Source organism: Papaver somniferum, chromosome 3 (genome assembly GCF_003573695.1).
Source record: "Papaver somniferum cultivar HN1 chromosome 3, ASM357369v1, whole genome shotgun sequence".
In the NCBI taxonomy this organism is placed as follows: domain Eukaryota; kingdom Viridiplantae; phylum Streptophyta; class Magnoliopsida; order Ranunculales; family Papaveraceae; genus Papaver; species Papaver somniferum.
The window spans coordinates 149938641-149950757 of NC_039360.1; the positions used below are offsets into that span (position 1 = coordinate 149938641).

At 38.7% G+C, this 12117-nt stretch overlaps 1 protein-coding gene across 1 annotated transcript; it reads left to right on the plus strand.

The window, feature by feature from the left end:
• Positions 1-4842: 4842 nt before the first annotated feature.
• On the plus strand, positions 4843-5939 carry LOC113360101. Its single transcript, XM_026603647.1, has 4 exons — positions 4843-4893; positions 4997-5394; positions 5551-5716; positions 5799-5939. Exons 1-4 carry the CDS (start codon positions 4843-4845, stop codon positions 5937-5939), a joined length of 756 nt encoding a protein of 251 aa, XP_026459432.1.
• The last annotated feature ends 6178 nt before the right edge of the window (positions 5940-12117 follow it).

Here is a 12117-nt window from a genome sequence, read left to right on the forward strand (position 1 = left end):
GGACGTTATATAGTTGTTACACTATTTCTCGTCAAAGCAATTTTCAAAGTGATTGAAACATTCATAACTTTCGTCACTAGGTAAAGATAAACTTGGTCGAAGCGAAAAGCTTACCAACACATATTTCGAGATATAGATAGGCGAGGTATACTCGTCTCGAAATACCAAATGTGTATGATCTAGTCTATATATATAGCATACGACTTTTGTCTCAAAGAGTAGGAGATAGAATAGATAGACTTTTTAGTGACAGATAAGTTCAAGTCTCCACATACCTTTTTGTCGAGAAGTTCCACCGGTTCCTTGAGTAGATCTTCTACTTGTATGATGAATCGCCATGAAGTCCTTGAGCTCAACTACACTTACTATCCTAGTCCGAGACTTAGCTATAAGAGACTAGAAATCGAGACTTATAGTTTTGATCACTAACATTGACAAACATGCTTGAGATAGCAACGCATGCGAGTTTGACCGAGCAGTGCTCTAACAAATACGACATTAACATAATCTATGTATATATTTATTTGATTATGTGTGGGATATAGGTGTGATTTCATCCTAGAAAACTATGTATTATTAGAATTGAAAAAAAATATTTATGTATTATTACATTGGTTTAAGGAAGTAGATGTATGAACTTGTTTCATAATCGAAAGGGAAATCATAAGTGTGTTGGTCCGATTTTTCATTGAATAATATTTGGATGACCAATGCAAGATGGAAAGGTAGAACCAATCTTAACGTATGTTGAGAATCAAGGTAGAACTTGTCATAGCCTATATTGTGTGACAAGGTATAACCGATCCTAACTAGTTTTGGGAAGCATGGTGTAGCTGGTCATGAACCATAGCTAGTGATATGGTATAACGGATCCTAACTAGTATTGGGAAGCAAGGTATAACTGGTCATAACCTATATTGGGAGTCATTGTATAACCGGCCCTAACTTAGTTTGGGAGTCAAGGTATAACCGGTCCCAAGAGCAAAACCGAGTTTCCAATATTCACATATTTCTTTATGTTGTGCGTGAATTTGGAATTAGGGTTTGCTAATATAGGAAACTTCTAGATGTTGACATTATTTGAACATGTGCATAACTCTTATCATTAATTGTTCAAAGATATTCCTTGATGCTCAAGGTGATCCTAAACCGAAATACTGAAAAACATTTAATTATGATTTTCGATTTTATATGTTTTAATTACCAGCAATTAAAGTATATACTCTAGAAAAGGATTATTAGTTAATGTGTTAACCTAATAATATAAATTCTAAGAGAGATTTCGGAAATATTGTTTGACATTAATTGGAAATAGGAAAACCGAAATTAGGTACTTTATTGCATATCCTGAGTGTATTTTCGGTTTTGGAGTTTCCTTGTACTCCAAACAACCTTGGTCTATAAATACTTGAGTTTGCATTTCCTGCAAACTATCCTACGAGCCATGCAAACTTCGTTCATGCTGTTTCTGGTGGAGCCGTCTATCCAGAGAGGAAAATACCCTAATAAGGCAAAATTTCTTACGACCGCTCGTTTAAACACTTCTCTGGGATCAAGAAGCTCTACGAGTATCGTTGGTGGGAAACTAGATAATTGCATTGTTATTTTAATTTTCGATTATCGATTTGATTGACTACCGCTTGTTGAAACTTTGATTGCACCTAGTTTGATTATTCTTGAGACCCTTCTCTTCTGACATAAGGGTCACTCAAACTAGATCAAATTATCGACAATATATTTAGAATTGTTGTTAGATCTAAAGACATCTTGTGATAATCCATTGTTAACAGACTCCGTTATGTGCGTGATTGATCACAAGAGGATTCAAGTTTGTGTTGTGCAGGTTCTTTGAAGGTAATTGAAGATTTGAAGACGAAGAAGATTTATCTAATTAGTTTTCGTATCTTGTGAATTTTGTGCACACATCTTAATCGGCTGGGATGCAACTAGATCTTGTTTATCCTTGATAGACTTGTGATTAAACTCCTTTTTCTAGTCAAATCAATATGAATCTTAATTACTGAAATAATCAATTTCCGAATTTACATTAAAAAAGAAAAGGAGTTTATTAGATTAAACTTAAGAGCCTTTGTTGACAACTCAAGCATATCTCTTACCAAAGATTGAATAGAGTGGTTACCAAACATATTTATTCTTTTACTGTTTGGAATACGATCAAAGGAAGTAAAGCAACTTGAGATAGTGATTTATGTCTTGAGATTCACATGTGTGACCAAAAGGTCGAAGATGCAGGGATACTGAGGGAACTAAGTAACTAGGGGTAGTTTACTTGGTCACAACTATACGAAGTTGGCTTTTGTTCTTTGTATAGCGGCTTAATTCTGAGAGTATTCAAAAATGGACTAGGTCCCGGGGGTTTTCTGCATTTTCAGTATTCTCGTTAACAAAGTCTTGTTGTGTCATTTACTTTACTTCAGCATTATAATTTTCTTATTATAATAAAGTAAATAACACTTGTACGTTAATCCTAATCACTTGATATTGATCCTATAGTAAATCGGCTTCGGACCTTAACTATTATCAAGTGAATATCTTGAAGTTGTATTGTCTCGACTTTGTCCATAGACGATCACTTAAGATATCGGACTTATAGGTTGCAAAATTAAAATATTGAGGTGTATTTGGGTACCCTAGTCTTTACAAACTTGGTGGATGCGTAAACCAAAGCTTTGAAAGCTCTTGCGCTCCTACCTAAGTTGTTTGCTGGATTATTACATAGCCTTTTAATAAACTTGCAAGTCCATGATGACTCATTTCTCAACCTAGTATTGATATCTAATACAAATACTTCGTTCTCCCAAACTATTTTCTGGTTGTTGCCATCCAGCACTCCATCTCGAAGCATGTAAATTGAATCCCATCTCTTTTTCCTAGATTATAGCTTGCACCAAACTTTCGCATTTAGCTTCCTTTGCACTTAAGTGTGCATATGCATTTTTCCTCAAAGCATCCCCGCAAAATCACGCAGAATAGTCCATATCCAGAATAAGTAATAGATTTTCTTTTTTTAAATGGAATATCACAACATATATAATAAAAAACCTAGTTTAATTGGGGGCCATAACTTCCAATTGGGGGTCATGGAATTTTGTTTGCCCCCCAAAATTTTCAGGGGTGTAAATATCGCAATATGAATATACTATTTTACCCTTTACTAATTGAAAATCAGTTTCACTAATTAACTACCCTAATTAAGGCCCCTAATGTATATACCCTAATTAAATCAAAGAGAAAATCAGTTTCTCTTTTATCTTCATCTTCCTCTCCTCCCTTTCTCTTCTCCACCTCCACCATTAACGACTCCACCTCCACCGAGGAAAATTCTTCGAACTGATTCATCGCGTAATCTTCGATGATAAAACTTTAATCGACGATTAACTTCTTCTACAAATATGGCTAAAACAAAGCAAACCGCTCGCAAAGCACTTCAAATTCCTAATCTTGTAGATGTGGTGAATGCAAAGGTGTACGTGCGAAGAGCTCCTGAAGCAAGCAAATCGAAACCCAAAAAGGGAATGGCTCCAATTAGAGGGTACGTGAACTTAAACCCACCTCATATTCGATGTTTTGGTTGTTTTTTGATTGTGTAATCGAGATTGGTAACTGAAAAATAGAAGTTACAGAGTGAGAGTCGTTAGCATCGAAGAAATAATACCCTAACGACTCTTACATTGCATGCTTTTTCTATTAAAAATCGTTAACCTATTAGTGTAAATATGACGACCCTTGTTCTGCTACTTCGACCTTTTGTGCCCTAGAATAGAGTCGTCTCCATATTAGGTTGAAGATGATGACTGTAGTTTGACGACCCCAAATTAGTGCGTAACGACTCTGGGTTGAACTTGAACTGCCTTCTGTTGGAGAAAACGGTAGAGTCGTCAGTAGTATATAATCCCTAGACTAGAGTCGTCAGTAATCTATAATCCCTAGAGTCGTCATCTCTTTTATAGGGTCGGCAGTTACTTGTTTGACGACCCAAGTTTAATCTTTAACGACCCTTTAAGGACCAAAATCATCCTCATTGTCCAATTTTTGCAAAGAGTCGTTACCTTATAAATTACAGTCGTTAGCTTGTAATGAAGAGTCTTTAGTTTGTTAGAGCATATCATTGACGACTCTTTAACTGATAGAGATAAAGTTGATGTCTTATAAAAAAAAAATCATGTTTGGAATGTAGTGACAAGAAAACGAAAGACAAGTTTGAAATCACGATAACTCCTCCTTCGAAACCTCCCCGTAACGATAAATACTTACTTGCCGGTCCATTGCGCGGAAGAAGGCCGAGTGAGGTATCATTTTCTATCACCGAACCAAGAGACAAAGGTAATGAGTTGTCCGATTCGTCAGAATCAGACACTCCTGTTGTTTCAGCTAACACTAGTGCTGAAGAAGAAGATGAACAATAAGAAGATCAAGTAGAGGAGGAACAGGGTGTAGAACATGAGATACAAGAAGAAGAGATTCAAGAAGAAGAAGAGGAACAAGAAGAAGAGCAAGAAGAGGAGGAAGAGGGTGAAGGTAATGGTAGTGGTGATGATGAGGATGATGGTAATGAGGAGGAACAACATAAAGGTAATAATGGCGGTGATGATAATGATGATGAGGAGGAAGAGAATGAAGGTAATGATGATGAAAAGGATGAAGGTGGTGATGATGGTAAAACCACTGTTGAGGATGAGGAAGAGAATGCAAAGGCGAAAAAGCCGGTAAAGAGGGTTAAGAAGGATGGAACAGATATTGCACCCAGTGCGAGACACGTTCCCGCTAGTCATTTGATGTTGCCTCCTCTTCGAGGTGGTAAACTTATAAGAGAACCTAGAGATGGGGGCAAAGTTCTATTTGGATATCATGGATCGTGGGCTCATTGCATTAGTGAGACAATCGTAAGAATCCAAAATTTGCTTGCTATTTGATTAGTTGGTGTTAACTTATTTATGTTTTGTTTTTTAAATACGGGTTTGTTTATGTTTTGTAGGATCATAAGGATGCCGCACGTCTTTTCCGGCACCAATCTTCTTTCAAGAAAATGGAATTGTGGCCGCTAGAAGGTGAATGTGCAAGAGTTAGAGATTTGGTTGAAAACTCAGGTTTGTACAATGTCGTTCTGAACTCTGTGATTTCCTATGACAAGGTCGCAGTATCTAGTTTCTGTGAAAGGTATTACGCTGAAGTCGACACATTCCAACTTCCTTTTGGTGAGATGGCGATAACTCCTGATGGCGCAGAACAGATATTAGGGTTGCAGGTCGAAGGCAAATCAACCGGTGAGAAGTTCAAGAGAAGGCCTAGTTGGGAAGACATCTATACATGGACCAAGAACTTGTTTGGCTGGGATTTCGAGAAGACTAATGGGATTTTCGAGAAGGGACCTAAGTACCCGAAGAAAGAGTTCAAACTTGTAGATATTAGGAACATGTTTTCTGGGACAGAAAAGAAGGAAAAAGAATGAGGTCTCTCTAATATGGAATGTCGCTATGCGGCGGCTGGGTATTTGTTGTATGTCCTTGCGTCGGTTATATTTCCTGACAGCAAAGGTAACCGGGTGAGCGCCAACCTTCTTCAGCTTTTGGATCCCTTGGAATATGTGAGCAAGTACTCTTGGGGGACTGCCATAATTGCACACCTGAACGGTCATCTTTCTCAGGGATCTCGCAAACTAACTTCTCAAATTAATGGGAATTTGGCTCTAATCCAGGTATTTGGATTGATGAAAGTTTTCTTATTTTTGTACATTTAAAAAATTGAATTATTTATGTTTATTTCATTGGTTGCTATAGGTGTGGATTTATGATCATTTCCCATCACTGATCAAAGATAATGAAGATGTGGAACTCAACCCACAATGGAGCAAAGGTAGTCCAACGGGAACCAAATACTTTTTCACTGGTTCTCAAGATAGGAACAAACTGATGCGTTGATACAAATGCGTCAAAAACTTGAAAACATCACGGCTAAAGAGGTAGTCTTCAATCCGTACAAGAATAATAGAGTTGGCGCAATGGAAGATGTCGTGTATTACCATGGCCCTTTGTTTCACCCTAACGGTTTTTCAATGTACAATCCGATAAGAATCATGCGTCAACTTGGTTTTATTCAAGATTCATCCGATGAGGATTATGTACCTCCGTTCAAGCACAAGTTGGAAAAGTGCGAGGCTGCCGAAGCGGGTATAAAGGTGGCTTATGAACCTGAAGTTGATGTCAAGCATTGGAATGATAGACACTCTAGGCTTGTAGACATCTCATGGTGGGTGCATGCAGATGAAGGTCATGAGGCGACACCGGATTACGTCGAATGGTATGAAGGCTTCTCCCATGGTAGGGTGATATGGGTAGATCTGACTCCGAGTAGGAGGACCAACAGAGCATCCACCTCTTCTTCTTCTCAAGTCGACAGTATAGATGCTACTTCCATTCTGACACTAGTGGTGAGTATTTAATTTTATAATTGTGTTATTCATCTACATATAAGAGAGTTAATGTGAAATTGTTTTTGAATGCATATAGAGGGAGCGAATGAAGCTTCTTGTCAAGGCTTTTTGTTGCTCGGCTGACAAAGGGGAAGTGATGGATCCTGCGAAGCAACATCGGTACGCAGATTACTGCACGCACATTGAAAATCCCAATGCAAAGAAGATGTTCAAGGAGCTGGCTAAGGAAGGTAAGAGGAGCCGGAAATCACGTAGCCAAAGAGCACAAGAAGTTGATGAGCATGGCCAAAGTAGACTACATCATGATGAACATCCCTCAGAGGTACAAGAAATTACTAGAGAAGACGCTGGTTCCCCAGAGGGTGCTCCTAAGAAAATCCGGAGAGTTAGCAGGCCAGTGAGGCAGTAAGGTGGTGGTCGAGGTCGAGATGGTCGACTTCAACTTATGCTAATTTTACTTTATGAATTGAACTTAAGTGTATGTTGAAACAACTTATGTGTTTGGTTTGGAGTCTTTGTTTCGAGTACTTTTATGTTTGGTAACTCCTGTGTTTGTTGCAAATACTATGTTTTCAAGTATGCTCGTTAGAACCATGTAGTACTCCAATGCAGACAACATTTCCCTTCCTCATACCAAGGGTCTTCATATTCGTTTCATAGTACTTTGAAGACCCTAATTGTATTTACCACTTCAACACACAGAGTCGTTAATATCCTCAAATAGAGATCTAACGACCATTTTTCCCAAAACATCCAGGAGATGGAAAGTATATTTCTGGATAGAGTCGTCAGTGTTTATAATTAAATCAATGACGACCCTTGGTTAACAAAATATATACAGGAGGTTTGAACTTATTTGGCTAGAGTCGTTAGATTTTTCATGTCAATGATGACTGTTTGTTGGATTTAGGAGTCGTTACTCTGCTATGGATACATGTGACGACTCTCATTTTGAAACTAGAAAGGATTTTGATTTCATTAGGAAAATAACATTACATCTATCTCGTATTGCATAAGAGTTAACATGGGTATTCTTGAAGTTGATGCATCAAATAGTCGTCACCGAGGTATATTCTTTATGGTGAATGGAACTTAGTTTCCCCATTATGTATTGTCCATAACCCTTCGAAACGTTCCAGCTGAAATTAAACGAGGAATGTTATAACTTTGAAGCATGAGAGAAGTATAAATATTAACGGAATACTCACTTTTTCCTTAAGAGGAGCTCTTGGATGACGAAGTAGATCCCAGCGGTCTGTTATTTTGAAATTCAAAATAAGGGTCGTTAGTTTTGTTTTTACACAAGATGACGACTCTGGAGATAAACAGGGTCGTCACTGTTTTACTAAAACTGATAACGACTCTTTATGAAAACGTGTATAGAAAAAGAGTCGTTGGGGGTTTTTGCAAACAGTCGTCATTGTATACACTATCAATATGACGATTGTTGTATAATCCACTACAGTCGTTTAGGTATCTGAAAATACCAATGACGACCCTGTGTTGGGAAAACATCCAGGAGACAACCTAATTTGGGCCATTAAAGTCGTTAGGGTATCTGAAAATACCAATTACGACCCTATGTTGGGAAAACATCCATAAGTTTAACTGATTCTTATGCCGCAAGATAAAACGCATTGTATTCATTAGGCATTCTTCAAAATACAAATATTAGGGTTCATGATACAACCATTATCAAAAAGTATGCTTAAAAATGTAATGCATAGTTTTGAATGTACATCTTGTCTCACGATTCATCTCCCATGTCTACGTAAACCGGGGTTGGGTCCATAGCATTCCAAAGGTTCATTCCATACTCGTACTGATTTGTCCACTCCTTAGTGTAGTCTCCCCAATCACCATAGGCCACCCGTGGTAAAGGACATTCTTCGGAAATATTCAAACCTATGTTATGGTTATTGTTGACATGTGCCATTACAATTCTTCTTTTCTTTATCGCCGCGTCGAACCGAGTTCTTGAGGGTACTACATACAAGACACCCCGGGGAAGCCTTTGCTGAATACAATTACCACACAAGTGAATGTGTCCGCTAAGAGTTGACCACCAAAAGGAATTTGCATCCAAAACTTATAACCTGCCTTTTTCGACCCCGTCCTCCATTTTACGTTACAAACCAACTCCCTAAACTTCATTTCCCTCTCTTTTGGATCTCTTTCCATGAGCATTGTCAAATACAATTGTTTGTCCTGAACAAGCTTTTCTGCCATTTTTTTCCTTGCATATTGGATTTGGGTGAGATTAAGTTCGTCGGCCTCGTTGAAATGCCCTAATTGTTCCGTTGCAACATGGTAACCACAATTTCCATCGCCGTCAACGTCGTTGGTGGATATAAGGTGATCCAAGATGACGTGAGGAAGTTGATCGGTGTACTCTTTATACAAAGTATAAGCAACACGACGTGATCTTCCTTGAGAATCTCTAGGGGTGCGCGGATTTCCCTTAATTCCGCTTATGGTCATCATTCCGCTAGTTTGGCTTTTCTGGGTACCGACCACATGCTCTGCAACATCCATGTCTTCCATTCGTTTTACTTCTGTTTCACTTTGGGTCAAATCATCCTTTTTTGGTCGACCCTTTGCCTTGGGGAGGAGAGACTTCTCATACTCTGTATATTTCGCCTGGACATAATCATGACGTGACGGGTCACTTTTGCAACTCTTGGACGCCTTCACGGTTTCTCTAAATGATTTTTTTGTTGTTGGTCTGCCCGGTGGTTTTTGTTTGATTGGCTCTTCTTCTACTCCCAAGCTCTTACGGGCAGCCGGCCACAAATTAGAAACCAATATCTGTCTTCCTGCACAATGCGCTTTTTGATATTTCTCACTGATATACTTGCCAATCTCAAGGTCTCCAAATTGTTCATCAACGACTCCTGTGGGATTAGGGGTGAATGAAAGTTGCTTCCAAAAAGGATCGATATCTTCAATAGGAATGAGCGACTTGTAACCACCAAGATTATGTCTACACGGGAGGCCAAGCCACGTCTCAGTTGTACAATTACATTTCATCACTTTTCCACTTGAAGCTTTCGCTCGAAATATGTGAAGTTCAGCCATCATATGCTTTATTGCCCACCATGACACTTGGTGCGAAACCCCACGTAGAAATTGTTTGTCTTCCAGGTATTTCTTCAAAAAACGGTCCTTACTATACTCCATCTGAGTCACTATCTTTCTAAGATCATCCTGGGCGTGCTCATGAATAGCTTCCTGTACAGTAACTACCCCACCAGTGTTTTCTCGAAGAATTTTCTTCAAACGTCCATGGGACTGCTCTGCGATACTGGTGGACTCATTTTGGTAGTGTTTGTACTTATTGGTCCATGCACAAACAAACTTCTCCTTCCAAGGATTCAACCAGGTATCTTGGCAATAGTCGACCACCTTCCTATAATCCGTACTCCAAACATCGATGAACTTTTGCAAATTTGCATAGTACTTTACTTCGGTCTTCGAATGGGCCAAAAGGTCCCAATCTTTGCAGAAATCCTCCCATACATCCCCCTCTTCATCAAATTTTTCCTTGGCTTTATTTTTCTCTTCCGCTATCTTTTTTTTTGAAAGTTTACTAAGACGCTCGTCTTCCTCCTTGGAACGTTGATTACCCTTTGCAGGTTTGATCTTTTGGATTTGATTCTTGCAATTATTAAAAAGATTCTTTTGGATGTGCCACGTACAAAGAAAATGTTGAGCAAGGGGAAAAACTTGACGAACGGCACTCATGACTGCAATATCCCTATCCGTAAATATAACCTGCGGTGTCTCTTCGCCACGGTAAATCAACCTAACTTGTTCCAAATCCCAGACATAGTCTTTTATTTCTTCCTTTTTCATAAAGCACCATGCCACGGTGAATGATTTCTTATCCGAAGTATGACTAGCCACGTTCAACAACGGCATGTTATACTTGTTGGTTTTATAGGTGCAATCTATGAACAAGACCTGGTAAAAGCACAGTGCCAAATCCATCATCCTAGGATGGGCAAGAAAAATATGAGTCACTTTGTTGCCCGAACCGACCCTTGTTTGCATGGCATAGTTATGTTTTTCTTCCAACCACTTTGATTGTTGCATAATTAATCTACCATCCCATTCAGTTCTCTTGATCGTTGCTTTGGCAGCGTAGATTGTGGAAAGAATAGACAAGTTTGACTTATCTTCCGCCTTTATTGCATTTAGAATCTTAAGGGGCCTACATCGCTTCATCTGCCGAACCTTTTCCATTTGATGTGGTTTCAATCGGGCATATGTTGGGTGCCCTAAAAGAGTACTAGGTGGAGGATGGTTGTTACGACCATCCGGAATACTATACATCCACCATAGTAGAGTTTCGGGATGCCTTTTGAAAACAATCCTGAAGGGGCATTTTATCTTCTTCGACGAAGTTTTGTAGACCCTCGTCGTCTTCTTCACATACTTGTAGTTCTTCCCTTTGTGACTTTCTTCCTTATCCCCCGCTCTCTCGCATACCATCTCCATTTGCTTACAATCCACGTGTTTGCTTTGAACAATTACGCACATATTCTCTTTTGCCTTGGAAATAACCCATTCCTTGACCTCAGCCTTTGTTTTCCACGTCTACATTAAACAAATAACACGTTCATTATAAAACACTAATTAAACAATTTTTGTATGGATACACATTGACTCAAACAATAAAAACGTACCAAATCGGTCATATATGCTTGGGAGGTATCCGGGCCAACAGTGTCGAGGGGTTCAGGTTGAGAGCTTACCCGTACAACCAACTAAAAAAAAAGAACAACAAAATCAGTATAGGGTCGTCACTCTGTAAGATGTTAATATGACGACCCAGAAAGTCGTCAGCATAATTTACAGGTGAACGACTCTTTAAGTCGTCACCCAGATTTTCTGTAGACCAACGACCCTTTTCTCGATGTATAACGATTCTTTTTTATAAAGTGACGACTCTACATTGATAGATATAACCAACTCTGCCCAGTCTTCACCTTGAATCGTCACCTTGTATACATATAAAATAACGACTCTACGAGTCGTTCTCTGGTACATATGAAGAGTCGTTTGGTTTTAATCTTTACGGATTAACGATTCATGTTAGTGGTTGCATTTATTTTTGAATTTAACTCAACCAAATGTGGTTGAGGCAGTTTGGTCGCTCCATTCTATATATAGAGGCCCATATCTCACATATTCCATATCAAAACCCTAATTATCAACCTCCTCTTCTCCTTCTCATTTAATTACCATTTAAGAGCAAAAAAAAAAGAGAAACATCATGACTCCATTCACTAATGAAGAGAATTGTGCCATTACAAGAGCTTGGAAAACAGTCACTAACCACTTTGAAAGTCTAGACAAAGACATTGATAAAACATCGGATACTTGGTGGAACCGCGTATTCATCGTTTTTGTGGCGTTGGACGGAAATTGCAACTCAAGGTCTTTGAAACAAGTCAAGGAACGCTTCCAGAAGATACAATTTGAGTGTGATGTTTTGAAAAGAGAACTTAAGGATGTTAGGGAAGCCTTTCCGGATATGTTGAGTGTTGTAAGAGTAAGTATTTGAACAAGAGGTAAAACTTATAAAAAGCTTTGATCGATACTAACTAAGTATATTTTCATTTTCAGTTGGGGAAGGCGTATCGCTATTATGAGGAGCTTCG